Source organism: Scyliorhinus torazame, chromosome 22, assembly GCF_047496885.1.
Source record: "Scyliorhinus torazame isolate Kashiwa2021f chromosome 22, sScyTor2.1, whole genome shotgun sequence".
NCBI lineage: Eukaryota > Metazoa > Chordata > Chondrichthyes > Carcharhiniformes > Scyliorhinidae > Scyliorhinus > Scyliorhinus torazame.
This window is the reverse complement of record NC_092728.1, coordinates 79,187,383-79,215,097: the sequence shown is the minus strand read 5'-3', so window position 1 is coordinate 79,215,097 and position 27,715 is coordinate 79,187,383. Positions and strand designations below refer to the sequence as shown.

The window sequence follows — 27,715 nt, the reverse complement described above, 5'->3', positions numbered from 1 at the left end:
GGGGGGGTGGGGGGAGTGGGGGGGGGTGGGGAGTGGTGGGGGGGTGGGGAGGGGGGGTGGGGAGTGGGGGGGGGTGGGGGTGGGGGGGGGGGTGTGGGGGGGGGTGGGGGTGGAGGGGGGTGGGGGTGGGGGGGGGGTGGGGAGGGGGGGGTGGGGGTGGGGGGGGGGTGGGGGTGGGGGGGGGTGGGGTGTGGGGGGGTGGGTGGGGAGTGGGGGGGGGGTGGGGAGGAGGAGGGGGGGTGGGGTGGGGAGGGGGGGGGGGTGGGGGTGGGGGGGGGGGAGTGGGGGGTGGGTGGGGGGGTGGGGGGAGGAGGGAGGGAGGGTGGTGGGGGGGAGGTGGGGAGGGGGTGGGGGAGGGGGAGGGGGGGAAGGGGGTGGGGAGGGGGAGGGGGTGGAGGAGGGGGTGGGGGGTGGGGGTGGAGGGGTGGGGGGAGGTGGGTGGGGGAGGAGGGTGGGGGGAGGAGGGAGGGGGTGGTGGAGGTGGGGGGGGTGGTGGGAGGGGGGTGGAGTGGGGGTGGGGGGGGTGGTGGGGGGGAGGAGGGGAGGGAAGGAGGGAGGGGGGAGGAGGGTGGGGGTGGGGGGAGGAGGGAGGTGGGTGGGAGGGAGGAGGGGGAGGTGGGAGGGGGGTGGAGGAGGAGGGGGAGGAGCAGGTGGGGGAGGTGGGGGGAGAGGTGGGGTGGAGGGAGGGAGGGGTGGGGGAGGAGGGAGGGGTGGGGGAGGGGGGTGGGGAGAGGAGGGAGGGGTGGAGGGAGGGATTTGGGAGGGGAGGGGGGGAGTTGGGAGGGGGTGGGGGAGTTGGGAGGGGGTCGGGGTAGGGGGAGGAGGCGGGGTAGGGGTAGGAGGCGGGGGGGAGGGAGGGGAGAGGGGGAGGAGGGAGGGGGAGGAGAGAGGGGGAGGAGGGAGGGTGGAGGAGGTGGGAGGGGGAGGGGGAGGGGAGGAGGGAGGGGTGGGAGGGGGAGGAGGGAGGGAAGGAGGGGGGAGGGGAGGGGGATAAGGGAGGGAGGGGGGATAAGGGAGGGAGGGGGGGAAGGGAGGGAGGGAGGGGGGAGGGGAGGGAGGGAGGGGGGAGGGGGAGCAGGGGAGGGGGGGTGAGGGGAGGGGGTGAGGGAATGGGGGTGAGGGGAGGGGGGGGTGGGGATGGGTGGGAGGGGAGGGGGGTGGGGAGGGGAGGGGGAGGGGTGGGGAGGGGGAGGGGGAGGGGGAGGGGAGGGGGAGGGTGGGAGGGGGGAGGGGGAGGGAGGGGGTGGGGAGGGGGTGGGGGTGGGGAGGGGGTGGGGGAGGGGGAGAGGGGTGGGGGAGGGAGAGGGGGGAGGGGAGGGGGGAGGGAGGGGGTGGGGAGTGGGAGGGGGAGGGGTGGGGAGGGGAGGGGTGGGGAGGGGGAGGGGGAGGGGAGGGGAGGGGGAGGGGGAGGGGAGGGGGAGCGGAGGGGAGGAGAGGGGGGATGGGGAGGGGAGGGGAGGGGGAGGGGAGAGGAGGGGAGGGGGGAGCGGAGGAGAGGGGGAGCAGGGGGAGTGGAGGGGAGGGGGAATGGAGGGGAGGGGGAGGGGAGCGGGGGAGGGAGGGGAGGGGGAGGGGGAGGGTGAGGGAGGGGAGGGGGAGGGAGGGGAGGGGGAGGGAGGGGAGGGGAGGGAGGGGAGGGGCGGGGGAGGGGGGTGCGGGGAGGGGGGTGAGGGGAGGGGGAGGGGGGTGAGGGGAGGGGAGGGGTGAGGGGAGGGGGGAGGGGGGTGAGGGGAGGGGGGTGAGGGGAGTGGTGTGAGGGGAGGGGGTGAGGGTAGGGGTGGGGGAGGGGGGACGGGGAGGGGAGGGTGGGCGGGACGGGGGGGGCGGGGAGGGGAGGGGGCGGGGAGGGGAGTGGGAGGGGGGAAGCGGAAGAGGGGAGAGGGGGAGGGGAGAGGGGAGAGGGGGAGGGGAGAGGGGGAGTGGAGGAGAGGGGGAGGGGAGAGGGGAGAGGGGGAGGGGAGAGGGGGAGTGGAGGGGAGGGGGAATGGAGGGGAGGGGGAGGGGAGCAGGGAGGAGGAAGGAGGAGGGGGAGGGGAGGCGGAGGGGGAGGGAGGGGAGGGGGAGGGGAGGGGGAGGGGGAGGGAGGGGAGGGGGAGGGAGGGGAGGGGAGGGAGGGGAGGGGCGGGGGAGGGGAGGGAGGGGAGGGGGAGGGGGAGGGGGAGGGGTAGGGGAGGGGGAGGGGGAGGGGTAGGTGAGGGGGAGGGGGAGGGGAGGGGGAGGGGAGGGGGGATGGGGAGGGGGAGGGAGGGGAGGGGGAGGGAGGGGAGGGGGAGGGAGGGGAGGGGAGGGAGGGGAGGGGCGGGGGAGGGGGGTGAGGGGAGGGGGGGTGAGGGGAGGGGGAGGGGGGGTGAGGGGAGGGGGAGGGGTGAGGGGAGGGGGGAGGGGGGTGAGGGGAGGGGGGGTGAGGGGGAGTGGTGTGAGGGGAGGGGGTGAGGGTAGGGGTGGGGGAGGGGGGACGGGGAGGGGAGGGTGGGCGGGACGGGGGGGGGCGGGGAGGGGAGGGGGCGGGGAGGGGAGTGGGAGGGGGGAAGCGGAAGAGGGGAGAGGGGGAGGGGAGAGGGGAGAGGGGGAGGGGAGAGGGGGAGTGGAGGAGAGGGGGAGGGGAGAGGGGAGAGGGGGAGGGGAGAGGGGGAGTGGAGGGGAGGGGGAATGGAGGGGAGGGGAGGGAGCAGGGGAGGAAGGAGGAGGGGGAGGGGAGGCGGAGGGGGAGGGAGGGGAGGGGGAGGGGAGGGGGAGGGGGAGGGAGGGGAGGGGGAGGGAGGGGAGGGGAGGGAGGGGAGGGGCGGGGGAGGGGGAGGGAGGGGAGGGGGAGGGGGAGGGGGAGGGGTAGGGGAGGGGGAGGGGGAGGGGTAGGTGAGGGGAGGGGGAGGGGAGGGGGAGGGGAGGGGGGATGGGGAGGGGGAGGGAAGAGGGGGAGGTGAGGGGATGGACAGGGGGAGGGAGGGGCGAGGGTAGGGGCGGGAGGGAGGTGGGAGGGGAGGGGGAGGGGAGGGGGATGGGGAGGGAGGGGATGGGGAGGGAGGGGAGGGGGAGGGGGAGAGGGGGGAGGGGAGGGGGTGGGGGGGAGGGGGTGGGGGGAGATGGGGAGGGGGAGGGGGTGGGGAGGGGGAGGGGAGGGGTTGGGGGGGGGGAGGGGAGGGGGAGGTGGGAGGGATGGGAGGGGGGAGAGGGGGAGGGGGAGGGGGAGGAGGGGGTGTGGGAGGGAGGGGGTGGGGGGAGGGGGAGGGGAGGGAGGGGGAAGGGAGGGGAGGAGGGGGGTGGGGAGGGGGAGAGGTGGAGAGGGGGAGGGGGGAGAGGGGCAGGGGGAGGGGCAGGGGGAGGGGGGAGGGAGGGGGTGGTGGAGGAGAGGGGAGGGGGGGAGGGGTGGGAGGGGGAAGGGAGGGGAGGAGGGGGAGGGGGAGGGGGGAGGGGGAGGGGGAGGGGGAGGGGGAGGGTGGGGGGGGGTGGGAATGAGGGAGGAGAGGGGAGGTGAGGGAGGGGGTGGAGGGGAGGGGGGTGAGGGGGGAGGGGAGGGGGGGTGAGGGGGGGAGGGGGTGAGGGACGGGTGGGGGAGGGTGAGGGAGGGGAGCGGGATGAGGACGGGAGGAGGTGAGGAAGGTGAGGGGGTGAGGGAGGGGGGTGAGGGAGGGGGGTGAGGGAGGGGAGGGGGTGAGGAGGGGAAGGTGTGATGGAGGGAGGGGTGGTGGGAGGGGAGTGGAGGGGAGGATGAGGGAGGGGTGGAGAGGGGGAGGGGGGAGAGGGGGAGGGGAAGGGGGAGGGAGGGGGAGGTGGAGGGAGAGGGGAGGGGGGGAGGGGGTGGAGGGGGAAGGGAGGGGGAGGAGGGGGAGGGGGAGGGGGGAGGGTGGGGGGGTGGGAATGAGGGAGGAGAGGGGAGGTGAGGGAGGGGGTGGAGGGGAGGGGGGTGAGGGGGAGGGGAGGGGGGGTGAGGGGGGGAGGGGGTGAGGGACGGGTGGGGGAGGGTGAGGGAGGGGAGCGGGATGAGGACGGGAGGAGGTGAGGAAGGGGAGGGGGTGAGGGAGGGGGGTGAGGGAGGGGAGGGGGTGAGGAGGGGAAGGTGTGATGGAGGGAGGGGTGTGGGAGGGGAGTGGAGGGGGAGGGGAGGATGAGGGAGGGGTGGGGGTGAGGGAGTGGAGGGGGGTGAGGGAGTGGAAGGGGGGTGAGGGAGTGGAGAGGATGAGGGGGTGAGTGGGTGAGGGAGGGGGGTGAGGAATGGGGTTAGGGAGTGGAGGGGATGGAGGGGTTGGAGTGGGGGCAGCGTTGGAGTGAGGGAGGGGGTGGAATGAGGGAGGGGGTGGAATGAGGGAGGATGTGGAATGAGGGAGGGAAAGGGTGGAGGGAGGGGAAGGGTGGAGGGAGGGGAGGGATGGAGAGGGAGGGGAGGGATGGTGAGGGAGGGGTGGGTGTTGAGGGAGGGGAGTGGAGAGTGGGAATGAGGGAGGGGGTGTAGAGGGGAGGTTGGGAGAGGGGACGTAGAGGGGAGGGTGAGGGAGTGTAGAGCTGAGGAAGAGAGAGGGTAGGGGAGGGGGAAAGTGTTGGTGTAGAGGGGAGGGAGAGAGAGAAGTGTTGAGGGATGGAGAGGGGTGTAGAGGGAGTGTTGAGGGGGTACAGAGGGGAGGGAATGGGAGGGAGGTGTAGAGGGAGAGTGTAGAAGGGAAGAAGAGAGGGGGGTGTACAGGGGAGTGAGAGAGGGGCTGCACGGGAGGGAAGGGTAGGGAGAGAGAGGGGGTGAAGGGGAGGGAGGAGAGCGGGAAGAGGGAGGGAGGGAGATGGACACGAGAGGGAGCGGGAGGAGAGAAGGAGGGAGGAGGGTGGAGGGGAGAGGCAGGGAGGGGAGAGGGACGGGGGAGTGGGGGTGGAGAGGGAGGGGAAAGGGTGGGTAGAGGAGGGAGGGGAGAGAGGGAGTGAGGGGGAAGAGGGAGAGGTGAGGGGTAGGAGGAGGGGAGAAGGAGAGGGAGATGAGGAGAGGGGAGGGGAGGGGAGGTGGAGGGGAGGGAGGGGGAGGGGAGGTGGAGGGGAGGGAGGGAGGGGAGGGAGGGAGGGGGAGGGGAGGGGAGGGGAGGGAGGGGGTGAGGGGAAGGTTGAGGAGGGATGAGGGAGGAGAGGGGGAGGGGAGGGGAGAGGGGGAGGGAGTGGGCGGGGGAGGGAGGGAGGAGGGGAGGGGTAGGAGAGAGGGGGAGGGGAGAGGGGGAGAGGGAGGGAGAGGGAGGGAGGGGGTTCGAGGGGGTGGGAGGGGAGAGGGAGGCGAGGGGGAGAGGGACGGGAGGGAAGGAGGGGGAGGGGAGGGGGAGGGAGGGGAGAGAGGAGGAGGAGGGGTGGGGAGAGGGAGGGAGTGGAGGGGAGGGAGAGCGAGGGAGGGAGAGAGGGAGGGAGGGGAGCGAGGGGGGTGGGAGGGGAGAGGGAGGAGAGGGTGGGAGGGAAGGGGGATGGGAGGGAGAGGGATGCAGGGGAGGGAGGAGAGGGAGAGAGGGAAGGGAGGGGAGGGTGAGGGGAGTGGGAGGGGAGGGGAGAGGGAGGAGGAGAGAGAGGAGGAGGGGTGGGGAGAGGGAGGGAGTGGAGGGGGAGGGAGTGAAGGGGAGGGGGGAGGGGGAGGGGAGGGGGGATGGGGAGGGGGAGGGGAGGGGGGATGAGGGGGAGGGGATGGATGGGGAGGAGGAGGGAGGGGGAGGGGAGGGGGGAGGGAGGGGGATGGGGGTGGGAGGGGAGGGGGAGGGGGGAGTGGAGGGGGAGGTGGAGGGGAGGGGGAGGGGGAGAGGGGAGCGGGTGGGGGGGAGGGGGGTGGGGGGGCTGGGGGGGAGGGGGGGGGGGGTGGGGGGGGAGGGGTGGGGAGGGAGGGGAGGAGGAGGTGGGAGGTGGTGGGGGGGAGGGGGGGGAGGGGGGTGGGGGAGGGGCTGGGTGGAGGGGGAGGGACAGGCGAGGGGAGGGGGAGGGAGGGGGAGGGGAGGGTGAGGGGGAGGGGGGAGGGGGAGGGAGGGGGAGGGGGAGGGAGGGGGAAGGGAGGGGAGGGAGGGGGAAGGAGGGGAGGAGGGGAGAGGGGGAGGGGGAGGGTAGGGTGAGGGGGAGAGGGGGAGGGGGAGGGGGGGAGGGGGAGGGGGGAGGGAGGGAGAGGGGGAGGGGGGAGGGTGTAGAGGGGAGGTTGGGAGAGGGGACGTAGAGGGGAGGGTGAGGGAGTGTAGAGCTGAGGAAGAGAGAGGGTAGGGGAGGGGGAAAGTGTCGGTGTAGAGGGGAGGGAGAGAGAGAAGTGTTGAGGGAGGGTGAGGGGTGTAGAGGGAGTGTAGATGGGGTACAGAGGAGAGGGAACGGGAGGGGGGTGTAGAGGGAGAGTGTAGAAGGGGAGAAGAGAGGGGGGTGTACAGGGGAGTGAGAGAGGGGCTGCAGGGGAGGGAAGGGTAGGGAGAGAGAGGGGGTGAAGGGGAGGGAGGAGAGCGGGAAGAGGGAGGGAGGGAGATGGACACGAGAGGGAGCGGGAGGAGAGAAGGAGGGAGGAGGGTGGAGGGGAGAGGCAGGGAGGGGAGAGGGATGGGGGAGTGGGGGTGGAGAGGGAGGGGAAAGGGTGGGTAGAGGAGGGAGGGGAGAGAGGGAGTGAGGGGGAAGAGGGAGGGGTGAGGGGAAGAAGGAGGGGAGAAGGAGAGGGAGGGGAGAGGAGGAGAGGGGAGGGTAGGGGAGGTGGAGGGGAGGGAGGGGGAGGGGAGGTGGAGGGGAGGGAGGGAGGGGAGGGTTGGGAGGGGGAGGTGAGGGAGGGAGGGGGTGAGGGTTGAGGAGGGATGAGGGAGGAGAGGGGGAGGGGAGGGGAGAGGGGGGAGGGAGCGGGCGGGGGAGGGAGGGAGGAGGGGAGGGGTAGGAGAGAGGGGGAGGGGAGAGGGGGAGAGGGAGGGAGAGGGAGGGAGGGAGGGGGTTCAAGGGGGTGGTAGGGGAGAGGGAGGCGAGGGGGAGAGGGAGGGGAGAGAAGAAGGGGGAGGGGAATGGGAGGGAGGGGAGAGAGGAGGAGGAGGGGTGGGGAGAGGGAGGGAGTGGAGGGGAGGGAGGGAGTGGAGGAGAGGGAGAGGGAGGGAGGGAGAGAGGGAGGGATGGGGAGCGAGGGGGTGGGAGGGGAGAGGGAGGAGAGGGTGGGAGGGGAGAGGGATGCAGGGGGAGGCAGGAGAGGGAGAGAGGGAAGGGAGGGGAGGGTGGGGGCAGTGGGAGCGGAGGGGAGAGGGAGGGAGGATAGGGAGATAGAGGGGTGGGGAGAGGGATGGAGTGGAGGGGAGGGGGAGGGGAGAGGGAAAAAGGGGAGGGGAGAGGGAGAGGGGGAGGGAGGGAGCGTGGGCGGGAGGGGAGATGGAGAGAGGGAGGGAGAGAGGGAGGGGAGGGGGAAGGAGGGAGGGAGGGGAGGGGGAAGGAGGGAGGGAGGGGAGAGGGAAGGAGGGAGGGAGGGGAGATGGAGAGAGGTAGGGAGGGGAGAGGGAAGGAGCTAGGGAGGGGAGAGGGGAGGGAATGGGTGGGAGGGGGACAGAGGGGGAGGGAGGGGGAAGGAGAGAGGGAGGGAGGGAGGGAGAAGGAGGGAGGGAGGGGAGGGGGAAGGAGGGAGGGAGGGGAGGGGGAAGGAGGGAGGGAGGGGAGAGGGAAGGAGGGAGGGAGGGGAGAGGGAAGGAGGGAGGGAGGGGAGAGGGAAGGAGGGAGGGAGGGAGAGGGGAGGGAAGGAGTGAGGGAGGGAGAGGGGAGGGAATGGGTGGGAGGGGGACAGAGGGGGAGGGAGGGGGAGGGAGAGACGGAGGGAGAGAGGGAGGGAGGGCAGGGGGAAGGAGGGAGGGAGGGGAGAGGGAAGGAGGGAGGGGAGAGGGAGGGAGGGGAGAGGGAAGGAGGGAGGGAGAGGAGAGGGAAGGAGGGAGGGAGGGGAGAGGGAAGGAGGGAGGGAGGGAGAGGGGAGGGATGGAGGGAGGGAGGGAGAGGGGAGGGAATGGGTGGGAGGGGGACAGAGGGGGAGGGAGGGGGAAGGAGAGAGGGAGGGAGAGAGGGAAGGAGAGAGGGAGGGAGAGAGGGAGGGAGAGAGGGAGGGAGGAGAGAGGGAGGGGAGTGGGAGGGAGGGAGGAGGGAGGGGAGAGGGAGGGAGGGGAGAGTGAGGGGAAAAGTAGTGAGGGAGGGGAGATGGAGGGAGGGGAGGGAGGTAGGGGAGAGGGAGGGAGGTAGGGGAGAGGGAGGGAGGGAGGTGAGAGGGAGGGTGGGGGTGGGAGTGGAGGGGGATGGTGGGGACAGGGAGGGATGGAGGGAATGGGGTGGGAGGGGATAAAGGGAGGGAGGGGAGGGGAGGGGGGAAAGGGGAGAGGCGGGAGGGTGAGGCGGGAGAGTTGGAGGGAGGGAAAGGGAAGGAAGGGATGGGGTGTAGAGGCGAGGGTGGAAGGGAGGGAGGGGGAGGAAGGAAGGAAGGGATGGGGTGTAGAGGCGAGGGTGGAAGGGAGGGAGGGGGAGGAAGGAAGATTCTGTTCAGGGGAGGGGGAGAGGGTGTGTACAGGAGAGGAAGGGAAGGAGGGGCAAGGGCATGGGGAGGGTGGAGAGGAAGGGGAGGGGAGGGAGTTTGAGGGGAGGGGTGAGGGTGGGGGGTGGGGGGAGAGTGGGTAGGGAGGGGGTGGGGGAGGGAAGGGGAGGTGGGAGGAGGGAGGGAGGGGGAGGGAAGAAGGAGGGATGGGAGAGGGAGGGGACAGGGGAGGGAGGGGAGCGGGGGAGGGAGGGGAGCAGGGGAAGGAGTACGTGTGTACGAGGGAGGGAGGGGGAGAGGGGGTGTAGAGGGAAGGGAGGGGGGTGTAGAAGAGGGAGTGGATGTGTAGGGGAAGGAGGCAGAAGGGGTGTAGGGGAGGGAGGGAATGTAACGTGAGGGAGGATGAGGGGGTGTACAGGGGAAGGCGTGAGAGGGTGTGTACGGGGAGGGTGAGTGGGTGTACGGGGAGAGTGGGAGAGTAGGTGTAGGGGAGGAAGGGAGAGAGGGTCTAGGGGGAGAGAGAAATGTGTGTAAAGGGGAAGGGAGAATGCGTGTGGGCAGGGTGAGGTAGGGAGAGGGGTTGTAGGTCTGGGGGAGGGATGTTGGGAGAGGTGATGTGGGGGCAGGGGAGGGGGCGGTATTAGGAGGAGGGAGGGAGTGGGTGTGTATTGGGAGGGAGGGAGTGGGAGTATATCGGGAGGGATGGAGGGGGTTTAAGAGGGGGAAGGGAAAGGGGGTTAAGGAGGACAGAGGGAGAGAGGGGGTTTAGGAAATTAAAAATGAAAATCGCTTGTCACAAGTAGGCTTCAAATGAAGTTACTGTGAAAAGCCCCTAGTCGCCACATTCCGGCGCCTGTTCGGGGAGGCTGATACGGGAAGAGTGGGAGAGGGGGGTTTAGGGGGAGAGTGGGGAGGGGGGTTTAGGGGGGAGAGTGGGAGAGGGGGGTTTAGGGGAGGGAGGGAGAGGGGGTTTAGGGGGAGCGAGAGGGGGGTTAATGGGAGGGAGGGAGAGGGGGGTTAATGGGAGGGAAAGAGGCTGTGTAGAAAGGATGGAGGGAGAGAGGGTGTGGGGGATGGAGGGAGAGGGAGTGCGTGTATGAGAGATGGAGGGAGGGGGATATGGGGAAAGGAGGGAAAATGGGTGTAGAGGGAATGAGGGTGGTTGGTGTAGGGGAGGAAGTGAGGGAGAGGTGGTGTAGAGGGAGTGAGGGAGGTGGTTGTAGGAGGAGAGTGGGAAGGGGAGAGAGAGGGTGTAATGGGTGTGTAGGGATAGGGAGGAGAGGGTATGGAGAGGGGAAGGTGGGGAGGGAAGTGAGGGAGAGAGAGGGAATGTGAAGTTGAGGGTGTGAATGGAAAGGGTGCAAAGGGAGGGGAGAAGGAGTGCACAGAGGGTGTGGGGGTGGAGATGGGGCATGAGTTGGGGAGGGTTTGTGAGGGGGTGGTGAGAGAGGGGAGTGGGGTGGGGGGAGGTGTGAGCGAGTGTCGGATGGGTGGCATGTGGGGCAGGTGTTGGTTTGGGAAGAGGGTGTGGGCCTGGGATGAGGTGTGGAAGAGAATGGGGTATGGAAGGGGGTGGGTGTAGATATGAGAGGGGTGGGGGTGGATGTGAGAGGGGGTGGGGGTGGGGGTGAGAGGGGGTGGGGGTGGATGTGAGAGAGGGTGGGGGTGGATGTGAGAGGGGGTGTGGTTGAGAGGGGGTGGGGGTGGATGTGAGAGGGGGTGGGTGTGAGTGTGAGAGGGGGTGGAGGATGATGGGAGAGGGGGTGGGGGATGATGGGGGTGGGTGGGGGTGAGAGGGGTGGATGTGAGAGAGGGTGGGGGTGGATGTGAGAGGGGGGTGGGGGTGGATGTGAGAGGGGGTGGGTGTGAGTGTGAGGGGAGTGGGGGGGTGAGAGGGGGTGGGTGTGAGTGTGAGAGGGGGTGGGGGTGGGGGTGGAGGGGTTGGTGTGAGTGTGAGAGGGGGTGGGGGTGGATGTGAGAGGGGGTGGGGTGTGAGTGTGAGAGGGGGTGGGGGTGGATGTGAGAGGGTGTGGGTGTGAGAGGGGGGTGGATGTGAGAGGGGGTTGGGGTGGATGTAAGAGGGGGTGGGGGTGGATGTGAGAGGGGGTGGGGTGGTGGTGAGAGGGGGTGGGGGGTGGTGGTGAGAGGGGGCGGGGGTGAATGTGAGAGGGGGTGGGGGTGGGGGTGAGAGGGGGTGGGGGTGGATGTGGAATGGTTGGTGTGAGTGTGAGAGGGGGTGGGGGTGGATGTGAGAGGGGGTGGGGTGAGTGTGAGAGGGGGTGGGGGTAGTTGTGAGAGGGGGTGGGTGTGAGTGTGAGAGGGGGGTGGGGGGTGAATGTGAGAGGGGGTGTGGGTGGGTGTGACAGGGGGTGGGGGTGGGGACGTGAGGGGGTGGGGGTGGGTGTGAGAGGGAGTGGGTGTGAGTGTGAGAGAGGGTGGGGGTGGATGTGAGAGGGGGTGGATGTGAGAGGATGTGGGTGGATGTGAGAGGGGGTGGGGTGGATGTGAGAGGGGGTGGGGGTGGATGTGAGAGGGGGTGGGGGTGGATGTGAGAGGGGGTGGGGGTGGATGTGAGTGGGTGGGGGTGGATGTGAGAGGAGGTGGGTGGATGTGAGGAGGGAGGTGCGGGGGTGGGGTGACAGGGGGGTGGGGGTGGGGGCGTGAGGGGGTGGGGTGGGTGTGAGAGGGGGTGGGGGTGGATGTGAGAGGGGGTGGATGTGAGAGGGGGTGGGTGGATGTGAGAGGGGTGGGGGGTGGATGTGAGAGGGGGTGGGGGTGGATGTGAGAGAAGGTGGGTGGATGTGCGAAGGGGTGGGGGTGAGTGTGAGAGGGGGTGGGTGTGAGTGTGAGGGGGGTGGGGGGTGGGGATGAGAGGGGGTGGAGGTGGATGTGAGGGGGGTGGGAGTGAGAGGGGGTGGGGTGGATGTGAGAGGGGGTGGGGGTGGATGTGAGAGGGGGTGGGGGTGGATGTGGAGTGGGTGGGGTGGAGTGTGAGGAGGTGGGTGGATGTGAGAGGGGGGGTGCGGGGGTGGGTGACGGGGGTGGGGGTGGGGGCGTGAGGGGTGGTGGGGTGGGTGTGAGAGGGGGTGGGGGTGGATGTGAGAGGGGGTGGATGTGAGAGGGGGTGGGTGGATGTGAGAGGGGTGGGGGTGGATGTGAGAGGGGGTGGGGGTGGATGTGAGAGAAGGTGGGTGGATGTGCGAAGGGGTGGGGGTGAGTGTGAGAGGGGGTGGGTGTGAGTGTGAGAGGGGGTGGGGGTGGGGCTGAGAGGGGGTGGAGGTGGATGTGAGGGGGGGTGGGAGTGAGAGGGGGTGGGGTGGATGTGAGACGGATTGGGGATGGAGGGAGAGAGAGGGCATGTATGAGAGATGGAGGGAGGGGGATATGGGGAAAGGAGGGTGAATGGGTGTAGAGGGTTATGAGGGTGGTGGTGTTGGGAGGAAGTGAGGGAGAGGTGGTGTAGGTTGAGTGAGAGAGGAGGTTGTCGGAGGAGAGTGGGAAGGGGAGAGTGTGTAATGGGTAAGTAGGGGGAGGGAGGAGAGGGTGTGGAGAGGGGAAGGTGGGGAGGGGAATTGAGGGAGAGTGAGGGAATGTGAAGTTGAGGGTGTGAATGGAAAGGGTGCAAAGGGAGGGGAGAAGAAGTGCACAGAGGGTGTGGGGGTGGAGATGGGGCGTGGGTTGGGGGAGGGTTACTGAGGGGCTGGTGAGAGGGGTGTGGGGGTGGGGAGGTGTGAGCGAGTGTCGGGTGGGTGGTATGTGGGGCAGGTGTTGGTTTGGGAAGAGGGACGTGAGAGGGGTGGGTGTGAGTGTGAGAGGGGGTGAGGGTGGGTGTGAGAGGTGGTGGGAGTGGATGTGAGAGGGGGTGGGAGTGAGTTTGAGAGGGGGTGGGGGTGCGTGTGAGAGGGGGTGGGGGTGGATATGAGAGGGGGTGGGGATGGGAGTGAGAGGGGATGGGGGTGGATATGAGAGGGGGTGGGGTGGTTGTTAGAGGGGGTGGGGGTGGATGTGAGAGGGGGTGGGTGTGAGTGTGAGAGGGGGTGGGTGTGAGTGTGAGAGGGGGTGAGTGTGAGAGTGGGTGGGGGTGGGGGTGAGAGGTGGTGGGTGTGGATGTGAGAGGGTGTGTGTGTGGATGTGAGAGGGGTGGGGGTGGGGGTGAGAGGGGGTGGGGGTGAGAGGGGGTGGGGGTGGATGTGAGAGGGGTAGGTGTGGGAGTGGGTGAGGTGGATGTGAGAGGGGGTGGGGGTGGATGTGAGAGGGTGTGTGTGTGAGTGTGAGAGGGTGTGGGGTGGATGTGAGAGGGGATGGGGGTGGATGTGGAGGGGGGGTGGGGGTGGATGTGAGAGGGGGTGGGGGTGGATGTGAGAGGGGGTGGGTGTGAGAGGGGGTCGGTGTGAGTGTGAGAGAGGTTCGGTGTGAGTGTAAGAGGGGGTGGGGGTGGATGTGAGAGGGGATGGGGGTGGATGTGAGAGGGGATGGGGGTGGATGTGAGAGGGGGTGGGGGTGAGAGGGGGTGGGGGTGGATGTGAGAGGGGGTGGGGGTGGATGTGAGGGGGTGGGGTGGATGTGAGAGGGGTGGGGTGAGAGGGGTGGGGGTGAGAGGGGGTGCGGGTGGATGTGAGAGCTGGTGGGGGTGAGAGGGGGTGGGGTGGATGTGAGAGGGGTTGGGGTGGATGTGAGATGGGATGGGTGGATGTGAGGGGGTGGGGGTGGATGTGAGAGGGGGTGGGGGTGGAGGGGGTGGGGGTGGATGTGAGAGGGGTTGGGGTGGATGTGAGATGGGATGGGTGTGGATGTGAGGGGGTGGGGGTGGATGTGAGAGGGGGTGGAGGTGGATGTGAGAGGGGTGGTGGTGGGTGTGAGAGGAGGTGGGTGGGTGTAGAGGGTGGTGGGGGTGGATGTGAGTGGGGGGGTGGGGGTGGATGTGAGAGGGGGTGGATGTGAGTGGGGGTGGGGATGAGAGGGGGTGGGGGTGATAGGGGGTGGTGTGAGTTGGGGTGGAGGTGGTTGTGAGAGGGGATGGGGGTGGATGTGAGAGGGTGGGTGGATGTGAGAGGGGTGGGGTGGGGGTGAGAGGGGTGGGGGTGGATGTGAGAGGGGGTGGGTATGAGCGTGAGAGGGGGTGGGGGTGGATGTGAGAGGGGGTGGGGTGAGTGTAAGAGGGGGTGGGGGTGAATGTGAGAGGGGGGTGGGGGTGAGAGGGGCTGGGGGTGGATGTGCGAGAGGGTGGGGGGTGGATGTGAGAGGGGGTGGGGGTGGATGTGAGAGCGGGTGGGGGTGGATGTGAGAGAGGGTGGGGGTGGATGTGAGAGAGGGTGGGGGTGGATGTGAGAGAGGGTGGGGGTGGATGTGAGGGGAGGAGGGTGCTTAAGTGGGAGGAGGGTTCTGGGGTGGGGTGGGGTATGCTGGGATGTGGGGGGATGGGGTGGGAGGGGAGGGTGCTGGGGTGGGGGAGTGGGGTGGAGGGTGCAGAGTTGAGGGGAGGAGGGTGTTGGAGTGGGAGGAGGGTTCTGGGGTGTGGTGGGGTATGCTGGGATGTGGGTGGATGGGTGGGAGGTGAGGGTGCTGGGGTGTAGGGTGCTGGGGTTTATGGTGCTGGGGTGGGAGGAGGGTGCTGGGGTGAGGGAGTGGGGTGGAGGGTGCTGGGGTGGGGGAGTGGGGTGGAGGGTGCTGGGGTGGGGTGGATGGTGCTGGGGTGGGGGGAGTGAGGTGGTGGGTGCTGGAGTGGGAGGAGGTTTCCTGGGTGGGGGGTGCTGGGTTGGGGGAGTGGGCTGGAGGGTGCTGGGTTGGGGGGAGTGAGGTGGTGGGTGCTGGAGTGGGAGGAGGGTTCTGGGGTGGGGGAGTAGGGTGGAGGGTGCTGGAGTGGGAGGGGGGTTCTGGGGTGGGAGGAAGGGTGGGAGGGGAGGGTGCTGGGATGTAGGGTGCTGGGGTGGGGGAGGGAATGTGAGATTGTTTACATTCCAGATCTCCACAACAATGTTTCTCGGACGCCATTCACTCCACTGAGGGGAAAAACTTCCCGCCGGGGCGGGGCCCGGACGGCTTTGCTCATCCAGAACATCAAAAATCAAACTCTTCCCGCCACGAAGGGGCGACTTGGCCTGTTATTTCATTGAGAATATGGTGCGCGAAGCCCAACCATCACCTTCGACAATTCTCATCAACTTTTTTTGACAACCCTACCCCCTAAGTCTGAGGGAGAGGCTGAAGGGGGGTCGTTTCGGAAGTATTTTAATCGGTTCACCCTCCTTCTCACACAGCAATACCTCCAGTGAACCGGCTCCATTTCTGTCAGCAAATCAATTCGTCCCGTTGTGTTGTGTTGGGTTTTGAAGATGGGTTTTGTAGCCGCCTCTCTCCCTGCCACACAAACAACCCGCATTTCCCAACTGAGCGCTGCTCTCCTCAGGCTCAACATTGGTATGTTGAGTTTGCTGGGAGAGTTCCCGCCTAAACTGCGAAGAGCTCCCCTTTAAGAAGAAGAATAACGTGTCTCGGAAAACAAGACGTGAAAAGATGCTGCTGGAAGGCGGGGGATGGAAAATCCTGGCAGTGAAGGAAGGAGGGAGGGAGGGAGAGAGGTGAGGGGAGGGGGGATTCCACAGTGGGAAGCTTCTGTTGGAAGGCTTCATTGGAACGGCGCCAGCGGGTCCCAGATGACAAAGAGAGAGTGACCCAGTGGTTGGAATAGGAACACTGGAATTTATGCACCATTCTCTCCTCACATTTGTCATTGATTCTTAGCCACGAACCGTAGCTTCAAATATACGAGTTAGTGCCAATGTTAGTGGCTGCAGGACGTGTTGGCGAATTAAAGCAACACAGTGTCCCAAGGAAAGTTAATGTTGCTGTCCTATCTCCCGGGGTGTTTTGCTCCTCTGTTGTGACAGTGATAGAGTTATGGTGTTAACCAGGAAGGCCAAAATGCAGGCACTGTGCATCACTACAAATAGCAACTATTGTTCCCACATCAGGAGCCACCACAACCGACCCATCCTTCAGCGGGGTTGTTTTTTTATGGAGGGGCGGGGAGTCCTACCTGCGTTGTAAGCCGTGAGGTCGGCCGCGGGTCCTGGGCTCTTCCTCTTGCGGGGTCGTCCTTTCTGAACAGTGCCCATCCCGTTATAGAAGGGTAGCCCCAGAGCGGCGCCAGTCTTGGAGCCCACGTCCGTGTGATTGAAGTGAGCCTGGAATTCCCCCTGAATCAGAGTCTCGAAGTGAATCCTGCAGTACACCAGGCTGTCCTTCATCCCAAAGTGATCGCCGGTTGCCAGCATTTTGTTGCAAGTGGTGCATGTGAAACAGTTCAAGTGATAGACCAGGTCTCTTGCTCTCATCACCATTTCTGATGCTGAGATCCCGAGGTGACATCTGGCGCACCTCTGCACGGAGAATCTCCTGCGGTGGGAGGGGGGGCGGAGGAGGGATGAGGGGGGGGGGAGGAAGCATAAATATTAAAACATGTTGGTACCTTTTGTCCAATCGCGCGAAAAACGTGCATCTTTTTAGGGTCGCTATGAATATTCTGTCGCCGTCTGGACCAATGCTACAAAGGGGTTATTTTTGAATGTATTTAGGGTGCCGCGCACACAACAATCAAAGCAGGCTGCCCCCCCCCCCCCCCCTCCTCACTCCCACCGCCTCCACCACAGCATTCCCAGCTAGCAAGGCCCAGCCATATTTAGTCGCTAAAGGCAGTTAATGCAGCTGCAGAGTTTGCCAGTTTCTATTTAGCATTGTGATCATATATTAACAGGATTGACTGTGATCCTTCTGGTGCGGGGCATATTCAGAATGTATCTGCTTTTACTTTGTCCGTCTGAAATGTCATTTTAAACATCATTCACTCTCGAGGTTGAGGTTGTCTCTTCATCCCTGACCTGTTAAATTTCTGACACCCCCCACCCCACCCCCCAGTTCAGCGGGATCCACACTGTCGGTGCCAAATATTGTTGAGGCCAGTTCCACTGTGGCGCTTGAGGAAGACCAATGTCGTTATTGTGTGTTTTGTTTTTAATATTTATTATTTTTTAAAATCGTTATTATTGTAACGCAATTCGTGCAGAAAAACGTTTAGTTCGTTTTACAATCGGTCCTTATTTCGACAATGAGTTGTTCCTGTTCTGGGGGTTTAAAGTTGAAGCACTTGCTGGGGCACACTGGGGAAATAATTTTTAGTTTAAAGTCCAGATTATACCGCCTGAATCTTTTAAATGCACGGCAGTTCCACTTTAGTTGACCATTCAAATACTAACGAAACAAGTAATTTCGTTTTTGTTTACACCAGAACAATTAGAAATTTAAGCTGTAGTAATGTGTCTACCCATAACTCCGAGCTCTTTAATCATAGCTCACAAACTTTATCATGTCATGCTAAAGATTGTGACAATGTAATGGCAGTGCTGTTATTGACTCTCATTGCATTCGCTGTTTCAGTTTGAAGATAGACATCTCTACGAGATTCATTCCCATTTTCCAGAAGAAGTATAAATACTGTGCATTTATTCTATTTCATGGAAGGTGTCAATATATATTTGGCTCATTCTGTGTCTGCTATAAAAGAACATGCCTGCTGAAATAAACACCAGGTTTTAATTTGGCGAGTTGCTTTAAATTACGTGGCGCGGTCCTCTAATTAGAAAATCATGCATAAAACATTACGCTCGGTGCAAACCCGCATCATTAAAAAATTAACTATTTGAATGAAGTATGTAAATAAAAGAGTGTACTGCGGAATTTTCGCATCGGACAATCTGACCGTTACGTGGTGAAATCGCGAGTAAATAAACACACCTTTAGATAAATAAACGTATCTTTATATTAATATATCTTTCGACCTGTTTATTACCAGCAACCTTTTACTTTAAGAGTTCACTTACTTCGCGCTCAATGTGGATTGTGTCAATTAGGTGGTCATTTTCCCCCCATATTATCATCCATAGACTCACGTGTGTACACTACTTTCAAAAGGTGCTGTCTTTCTATTCAGTGCGTGTTAATTTAGTGTTCCATTGCGTTACAATAAAAATACGGAAACAATACTGGATAGTAGCAACTCATGCTGAACTCCCCGTGAATAATCAGTTTAGAGGGGTATATTTTCTCTCTCCGTTCCTTCCCAATAGCAATAGCGGGGTGGGGGGGGGGGGGGGGGGGTTAACTCTCTGCATTCGCCACAACTTCAATTCAGACAATAGTTAACTGATACCTCGCATTCGATTTAATGGCATAAAGTCCCAATACAATTGAAGCAGTTAACCGCAGCTTGGTTCCTGTTCTTTCGCTGTTAAAATAGTTGCAACTCTATCATTGTCGGCCCCGTGAATTCAGAATGTTTTGTGTTCAGCCAGATTATTCTAATAGACTTTTCCTATCCTACTGGGTCTTGTCCGTTCGCTCATATTTAACCGTTAGTTGCTTCCATTAAACTCTATCCAAATTTATCTAAATTTAAATTTTATCATGCTCAAATTAGGACACAATTAGCTTAATTAGAATATCAACAGGAGTTACATTTCGTTGATTCTATTATACTCTATTTTAAACGTGTAAGTGCCAATATCTTGATTTAATACATTTATATATATATTAAGTGTCTCCAGTAGCTGGTTACAAGCAGCCAGGGCCTTGCATGTAACAATTTAATTGGGTACTTGAATTAAGTATCGCGAGTCATTTCTATCAGAGATAGATAATCCTCTCGCCTTGCTTTGACGCTATCTTCATGGGCATGGTAACAGGATTCTGCAGTAAATACATCTTAAACATTTGCCATCTCGTTGTATAAAACAATTAAAGAAAAGGCCCTGCATAAATTATTCCGGCCCAGTTCGTAAGTTGAAAGAAATGCTCCCACTTTGCCTCGGCTTCAATAGGTGACAAATATGGTATCAGGTCTGAAGGGCTTCTTGTGCAAAGTCTTTAATTCACACACATGGATTCAGATAAGGATGGCAGTAATGTTTAATGTTACTTGGGGAGGGGGGTCAGTCCAAGTCCGACTATTCCACGTAATTATTGTACAATTCTGATATTCTGCCTTGTTTACTGAAGGTTACAGTTGACATTTTGATTGTGTGGAGTTTTTCTTTCATAAACATGTCTAGGTACCTGTAGTAATCCTCTTTGCAATAGATGCTGCCATCCTTAGCGAAGCAGGTCAATTCGGATTCCAGGGCCAGTTTACATTCACAGCACTTGAGGCAGCGCATGTGCCACTGCTTGTCCACAGCCAGCAGATAATAACGGTCTGAGATCTTCCCCCCACAGCCTGCACACAGAGCCGGTCTCTCGCTACTAATGGACGGCATAGTCTGCAAAAAACACCAGCAGGATACACCCCATCAGCACCCACTTTGCAACGCACCAGAGATAGGGTTACATCTTATCATCTGGGGAAAGAGCTAGCACCATCCATTAAATCAACCGTGAATCAATTTTTCAATTCTGGTGGAGTGAATTCCACCGCAACGTTTTAATTCTGGCAAATGATATAATGGATATTTTAAAAAGAGAGAATCAGGGTGTGTTCTAACCGAAGCTGTGTTGTTTAGTATCAGGTTTGCTGGTTAACCAAATGGCCGGTAGGTGCAATTCATCAGAATTGCAAATATTCATTTAATTCTCTCACGTCGCCGTGTTGTAAAAATCGCTCATTTATTAACTGTGCCGGGCCGTCAGGCACTTTAAAGTTCAAATTCTCACATGATTCAAGGGGACTACCTGCTCTACCTGCCCCATTATACACACCGAGAACCTTGCTTCCATCCATCTCTACAACTGTAGTTTAAAACATCTCAGCAGTGCAGAAGTGTAGAGTGTGCCCAGTACCAATTCCACTCCATCGAATACATTTTGCATACAAGGATCCCTATTCCTTCCCCGCGCTGTTAATCATATTGTCTTGCAGCGATTGTCAACATTTAAAGTCGCGGATTTATGAGATGTCATTATTTTTGATACAGGCCTTTCCTGAGCTCCCGCATCCTGAAGTCTTTCAGCTACCCTAGCGGAAAGCAGCCCATTTGTGAGCATCTCCCTGTAATCTAGGCAGCAGCCCAGTGAAATAAATCTGCCAACGAAAGGCGTGTATATTCGCACAAATCCTGTGAAACGTTTTAAACTGCATGGTTCGGGGTCAGCTTGTCAAATGTGCTGTTAGATTCAATTGATACATATGGCCAACTTTAGCCACCTTTTAAAAATGCCATCTTCCGACAAAAGCTTCCTCGGGGCTTTCAGCTAAACTACCATCTGCGAGCGTGTTTTTCTCCAGTTATTTGGTCCTTCCCTTGGTCTGAACGTTACCCCACTGGCTTTGATCGCGGTTTCAATTTGAGAAAGAAAACTCCATCGAATTCAAATTCATCAAAAAACCTTTCAATTCTTCAGTTAAGTTTGATTCGGTTTCGAGAGGACAGTTGCAACAAAAAAAATCCGGAGTACACTCCAAGCGAGACGGATCAGCTCGTCGGTAGAGTTTTTGAAAGGACAGACTGGAATTCTCTAAAGTTGCTGGATCCCCCCCCCCCCCCCCCAAGTACATCTTCATTTAAAAACTGATACATTTTAATGCCTAATACAAATCTGATAAATGCCCCAGATGATATCGGTAAGACTCCAGATGGAATCCTGGTCATTCGGTTTTAATTTTTAAAAATGTCTTTGCAGTTAACATGCTCCCAATCATGACTATCTTTTATTTTATTTTTTAGATGAATAGAGATACAGAACTTCGTGAAGCTTTGGTGCACAAATTATTATGTTAAATAACAATTGCCCAATCACGGCGCAGTCCTCCACACTGAGATACAGAGATAGATATTGAAAAACTGCGAAAGCTCTGTTGCCTACCGTGTCTCTCTCTCCCATGTCTACCCCCGAGCTGATGGCTGGCTCGTTCTTGGCTCGTCTTTCGATCTCCTCCATAACTCCCTGCATTTCACCCCCTGAGATTCCGTGGAAAAGCATCGCTGACTGACGAAAATTACACGTGTCTTGTTCAGATTTCGAGCCCAGAACTTCCATAAGTCGCAGACCTAGCCCATGCATTTAGGCAAACAGTTCTCTCAGTCTCTGCCTCAATTTATTTTCTTTTTAAATAAAAGCGAGGTCCGGTCTTTCTTTTTTTGAAACGAATAAGAGCAAGAAAAAAATAATAATCACGTCACTTGGAACCGTTTTTTTTAAAAGGGGGGTGGGGGGGGGGGGGGGGGAGCCCACTCTCTTTAAACAACTCCCATCAAAATATGTTGTCGATAGTTGATTCACATGGAGAGATTTAGAAAAAAAATACAGGGTTCTTGCAATGCCTGATCTCGATGCAGAAAGCTGCAGACTTGAAGCCTTGTTGTTTTTAGTAAGTTACTCTTCTGCAAAGCAAAGCCTTGTGTGAGTAATTGGGGAGGAGGAGTTCGCTCTGCATTTAGTGTAATCCTCTAACGCTGCTGAGTTGCAAAGCTTTTTCTTTCTCTCTGTGTGATTGACAGCTCCGTCCAGCGCCGACTCCGCGCCTTTTCTACCGGGACACGCACGTCGCCCGCCCTCCCCGGGTACCCATTGGCTGTCTGGACGCCACCTCCCTCCTATCACAGCAGTCTGTGTTGAGGGCTTTTACTTTTTAAAGGGAAACTGCTGGGGCATAACGCGGGGGGGGGGGGGGGGGGTTGGAAAAACTTTTTTTTTAAGTTCAACATTTTTAAAGACATATTAAAGGCGCGGGACCGTCATTAGTCAATCTCAACTGTTTACCCTTTAAATCAATTTCAAGCAATGCCGTCACCTGTTCGCTTCCTTGCAATTCTGGCCCTGGCTAAATTTGACTTCACTGGATAGCTACATTCCCAAAGGTACTGGCAAACTTGAGGTGTAATAAACGGAAAATCCAGACTGGGGGAATCCCGTTTGCTCACAGCGGTTTACATCGATTGCACAAAGGTGGGACATTTGTCCAGAGTAGGCGAAACGAGAACTGAGATTCCGAACAATCCTTGAACAGTCGATTATCACAGGCTTCACATTGGACCAGAATGACAATAAGATGTGGCTTCACTGAAATGAGGCCAGCCCCCCAAAAAGGTGAATTCGTTACTCCACGTCTCTCTACAAAAGCCAATCCAACTCTTTGAGCCCACTTTCAATCTTTCCCTTCAAACATGATGTAGGAAGGTTGAAAAATGAACTATATTAATCGCTGCAGTTTTATTCCGCCGATTTCATCCCATGATCTTCACAGCCAGTTTATGTCGTCACCAGAACAAGGCCTTGTATCATTTGGAATCTACTTCTTACATCACAGGTGTCTGTCAACGGTTCAGGTCCCAGTGTTGAAAATTTAAGAAAATTAGATGAAAGTTTGCACCAAAACCTGAAAATATTGAGAACTGTCAGGAGGGTAGTGATGGGCAGCAAGAGGACATTGGCAGCTTGGTGGAATGGGCGGACGCGTGCCAGATGCAATGTCATGCGGGGGAAGTGTGAAGTGATTCATATCGTTAGAAAGAGCGGGGGAAGCAATCGAAAGGATACATGCCACAGGGAGGGCAGGAATAGAGACAGCTGAGGGGTATATTTGTGCACATGGAAGGTGGCATGGCGCGCTGAGAAAGTTTAACAAAATCATGGCCTTCATGCAATAAAGCCGTAGAACACAACCACACAGAAGTTCTGATGAACCATTACAAAACACTGGCTTGGTTTCAACTCGATTACTGCATCCAGTGCGGCGCACTGCTCGTTGGGAAGGATGTGAAAAGGTGTTGGTTAATGAAGCAAAGGGTGACTTAGGAAACAAGTGGTTAGAATTTACAATGTCCTGTCTGCGAGACTGGTGGAAGCAGCTTCAGCTTGGGAGTTCAGTAGAAAATTGGATAAACACCCGGGGAAGGAAAATGCATGTTTGCAAAAGGAGCGGGAGATTGGGAGGGCAGGGAGCTGGCACCGACAGGACAGGCTGAATGGCCTCCTCCTGTACTGTAATCATTCTATCATCCCATGGCTCTCTGAAAATATGTTCGATGTCATTCGCAATTTTATTAAGCTCATCATTTCGGGTTGCTAACGCTCAAATGTAAAACAAACGACAGAGTACCTACCCCTTTAAACACAAAAAGAAGACTTCACATCACGGCGACTACAGCGTACAAAGCAGTTCCACCTGATGGGTTCGTGCAGTTTTGTAAACATTTTAAACTCTGTAGGTAGCAACAAGTTGAATACCAGATTACTTTTTCTAGATTTGTCTTTAGAAAGGCCTTCTTGGCAACTCTAGTCCATGTCAGCACAAGTTCAATGGTCAGAAATGCGACTTACTCTACAGAAACTATACAATCTGACTATTAATCAACTGCTGTACTGAGTCATGCATTCAGTTAATGTTGTAACTAATTGGTTGGTTAAATGCTTGAAAGACATTCCGTGGCCAATCCAGTGGATATCCTGTGATTTTTCAGACTCAGTTGTGGAACTCCATGAATGGGTAACAGTAAAGTTTGTAGCTTTTGGGATACTGCACAAAACGTGCCTGAAGATCTGTTTTACCCCGTCGGTCTCAAGGTTCGCAGGTTCGCTTGCAACTCCCAGCCGCAGCAGACACGCGAGAGAGAGGGGCAGTACGGTGGCGCAGTGGGTAGCCCTGCAGCCTCACGGCGCCGAGGTCCCAGGTTCGATCCCGGCTCTGGGTCACTGTCCATGTGGAGTTTGCACATTCTCCCCGTGTTTGTATGGGTTTCGCCCCCACAACCCAAAGAGGTGCAGGGTAGGTGGATTTGGAAACAATGAATTGGGTACTTGAGCTGACCATCCTGCCTGTGAGGAATGTTTGAATGGCCGGGAACGTGTTGGCGTTTGTACTGTACAAGTCAGTCACTTGGGTACATGGAAGGAACACGAAACATTGACTGCGTGGCTAAGTATTCTATATGTATAATTATGTATTAGAGAAAGAGGTAATGGGAATAGAAAGAGCAATTGTTTAAAAACGTAAGAGGCATTATTGTCCAAATCTTGAGCCTTCTACAGACTTTGATGAGGCTTCAGTTGGGAGCAAGGAGAGGTTTGTAGTAACCAGAGATCTGTGGCTAATAACAGCTCACATACAAATACCCCTTCGTAGCAAACATTAGATATATATTCTGTCTGTATGTGCGAGAGAGAAAGAGAAAGGCAAGGGGGAGTTTTAAAAAAATATTGACCCAGGTATAAAATCAATGTAATGAAGTGCTCTGCACAGGTTTTACAGATTACCCTGCTTCATTGCAGGGCGGGTTAACGTTGCAGTACTTGAATGGCTGTTTAATAAAACCGTTAAAACAAAGCCCTTGCCCGTGTACAATAGCTTGCTGACAGTATCTGAATGGGTCACTGTTCCCTTTCCCGGACTACAAAACCAGGGGGCAATTGATAGATATTGATAATTATGTAAATTATGATTGAATTGAAAAGCAGTTCGAAGATTAACAAATTGAATTACTGCACCTATAATTTAACTCTGTAGAAATTCGGCCTGCATAAATATCACTGGCGGGTCCCACATGATGTAAACTTAAAATGCAAATACTTGTGGTGCACAACAGTTATAGTCGATGGACTTTATGTAGACTTTCCCTCAACAAACACATGAGATCTAAAAGTTGCTAAGCATGTTTGAATAATCCGGAGATAAACGATTGGTGCATTTATTTTCTACTCACTCGCACTTCCGTTGTAAACCTCCATTTCTGCGAGATGAAAGTTTATTCCCTTTCTGTGACAAAGGGCGCTCCTGTGGGGTTAGCTTTGAATACGTCGCAGGGGGAAATCTGAGGCAAATGCATGTTTTGCACTTTTGAGAGTCTTTTCTGCAGCTTCATCTCCCGCCTACCTACTGGCTATGCAGCACACCCTAAACTAGGCATTATTAGCGCTCTCAGTTGAAATTGTTCCTCTGAATTACACAGGCATTACAATTTTTTTAAGCGCCGGATGGAACATACGTTCAGACGGCGTTTTCCAACAACAGGCGAAGACTATGGATCCGATGGTAACTGGAAAATGAGTCAAAGGTTGGCCCGGTGCCAGGTTATCTTTCAATCCCCAGGACGTGAATGCCGGGCGTGACGTCTGAACTTTCTTTCATTTTCTGCATTGCAATTAAAATAATTCCTAACGGAATATTCACACCACATGTACTGCAAATATAGCTGAGAGCGCCAACCATTCAACAGAACGCGCGGTGGGTGTTGAGCACCTTGTTTGACACAGGCTACAACCAGATCGCCTTAGAAAACAGAAATAATCATGTTAGTCCAGGGAACAGTGCATGCCCAATCAGAACAAGATTACATTTGGAAATCTGCGGTGATTACAAAGGAGCGGGGGGGTGGGGGGGGGTCTGCATACTGGATAGCTGCAATTCAAACAAAAGCTAAAGTCACATCTAATCCACAGTCAAACATGTATGTGGATACTACATGTGTGCATTTATTCTGCAAATCGTATTTGTCCACAGTTGTGCCTCTGTCAATTTGCAAGGCCATGGTTACATGGAATCCAGGTGTACAGGCAGGGCTTGGCAGTTTCCGCTGTCACTTCATCCACAGCGCTAACTGTGAGTGGGGATTCTCACTGCTTACCAAATTGGGTCAATTATAGTTATTTACATTTTTAAATTTGATGCCATTCACTTCTGCCGTGAACATAGTCACAGAAAGATGGAACAGATTTAAATTAGGTGTGGCACCAATAAGACAATAACAGTTGAATTGTTATCAGTAGATTGATTGGTGCTGTTCTGGAAGTAAAACAGGAGCGTGTGTGTGTGTACGGAGATGCTCATGGTGTAGATTTTGTCTGCAGGTTGGGTTTCCTGCGCCGGGTAAAAGGTGGCAGGTGAACAAATCGCAAGCCCGGAGCTGCTAGAAACAGCCTCTCTATGTAAACGTCACCATCTCCAGTACCATCTGCTGTCAGCCGAGCTGCCATCCTAACACACAAAGGTACCAGCATCCAGCCAGCAACCGTGACTAACTCCTAACAATAGAATTCAAATCGCGGGCTGCTTAATCCACGGGATCGAGGTTTCCACAGATAACTGACAGGTTGTAGATTAGTTACAATTATCTGGCAAATCTCTTGATATTAATAGGTGACATAACGATCACTATATTCCTCCCTACTTAAACGATTTTATAGAATAGAAACTGCAAGTACTTCATTTGATAGAAATTGAACTGTGAATTAAAACCTGTAATTGCTCTTGGCGGCTAATATATTGCTTGATGTTGGTTTTGTGTCTTCATATACCGTGATTGACAAGCTTTAATTAATCATCGTTATTGCTCTTGTAACTATGCGTTTATTTTGAAAGGCTCATCAGTAATTTTTTTCGACTACAATAATCCTTGCGCTTTTTTTTGCCTAGGTGAAATAATTGGATAATAGATTAAATTACAAACAATATGCTTACATGAGCAATTTAATGGCGCATTGACGGCACATTTTTGATTGCTGGAAACCCTTGCGAATAATATTTAGGTTCTTCCTGCTACGTTTTAGTTAAGTTCAGTTTCATTTCATTTTGCTAAACGGTTGCTGTTTTTATCCTGTGGAAAAAAAAGCTGTGGGTAATTATCAGTAATGGGAAGTTGAAGTGAATATGTATGTTTGAATTTAAGTACGGGGGGGGGGGGGGGATTGTTAACACTGACGGGCAGAGGAGTACAAGATTTCACTCCTGTGTGTCACTACAATGCGTGTTTATCGACTAAACGGCTACATTTTAACAACGTGGTAACGTGCATGAAACGTCCTTTAAAAAAGCACTTCGACAGCATCACGTTCGCAGCTTCAACGTCTCCCAGTAACCGGAGCGGGGAGGGGAACTCAATGTGAGTTTCCAGCACCGAGTCTTGAATGTCTCAGTGAGGCCTCTCGCCCACACCATGCCGTCTCTGCTCACTGGCACACCGACACCACCTCCCACGTGTGGTAGAGAAGCCAGTCAGCAGGAGGCGCTCGCAAACTTGCAGCGAACAACAAGAGGGATACGTCAGGCGGAGCAGGAAGCGAGCGCTTCAGCTAGGCAATAAGAACTGTTACAATTCTCCCACCAATGGTTCGAGTTGAAATTTGACTTACGTGAACTTTGGCCTCGTGATGCCAGAGCAATGTGAGAGGAGTCTTTTCTTAAACTGCACGGCCGTAAGGCAAACACTTTGGAATTATGGGCTCCTGGTAAACTTCAGCAATATTATTGAAATTAGTCAATGTGTGGATATGTCGGGCTATGCATGGGCGGGGCGTGAAACCTACCTGCTTTAATTGAACAGAAGTTACTGCCCACTGACAACTTCATTTGTCACGGTCTCGGCACCTAGATTTCACTCCAGGAGCTGGATCCCAAGACGTGAAGACTGGGTGTAAGAGGAACTCGATATTAAACGTGCAATGTCCCACCGCCTCACTATCACACATAAATACAAAATGAACTACTCATATAAATCGTAAAACAGTTTCCTTTCATCACCAACGTGTAATTCAGTATAAAGGGAAATACCGAATACTAAAAGGTGTGTCATGAAATGGGGGACTTCAGTCCAGTCGCCTGCCCGTGCTCTGTATTGCCTGAAGTCTGGGATACACTCAATGTGCTTGGAGTAGTGCTCGGTGTCTCCCTCACTGCCCTGAACGTGCCCATACACAACTTTTATTCAGCGTAAACATCAGGTCAAACTTTACCAATGACATGGGTGATGAGTAATTAATGCTGTTTTAGAAAGGGTAAAAAAAACTTCTCATCAGCCGCCATCTCCGATGTTGTTGTTCAATCAATTCATTTTCTCAATGCGCCAATGAAGTTAATTTCAGGGTGGTGATAATTCGGCCTGTGCCAAATCAGCTCGAGTTTCACTGCTGTTCCCCATTACAGTCAGACAATAAACTGCGCTCAGCAGGAGGAACCATACCAACCCAATCTCCACAAAGCACCCTTCTACTGCTTTACCTTCTAGTTGCAAATTACATATTTCTTCCGAACATAGCATGTTTCACTAAATAAAACTGCCTCATTATCATGTTGCGTTCGGTGGATTGGATTGGATTTGTTTATTGTCACGTGTACCGAGGTACAGTGCAAAGTATTTTTCTGCCAGCAGCTCAACAGATCATTAAGTATATGGGAAGAAAAGAAAATACATAATAGGGCAACACAAGGTATACAATGTAACTACATAAGCACCGGCATTGGATGAAGCATACAGGGTGTAGCGTTAATGAGGTCAGTCCATAAGAGGG

The 27,715-nt window shown here is 57.4% G+C and overlaps 1 protein-coding gene across 1 annotated transcript in view; it reads right to left on the bottom strand.

The window, feature by feature from the left end:
• Window positions 1–20,918, bottom strand: part of LOC140399157 (LIM/homeobox protein Lhx2-like) — a 39,936-nt gene extending 19,018 nt beyond the window's left edge. Inside the window, 3 exon segments of the mRNA XM_072488428.1 lie at window positions 15,486–15,844; window positions 18,557–18,759; window positions 20,300–20,918. Of these exon segments, the coding sequence (XP_072344529.1) occupies window positions 15,486–15,844; window positions 18,557–18,759; window positions 20,300–20,497 (760 nt within the window). The 5' untranslated portion in view covers window positions 20,498–20,918.
• Between the last annotated feature and the right edge of the window lie 6,797 nt (window positions 20,919–27,715).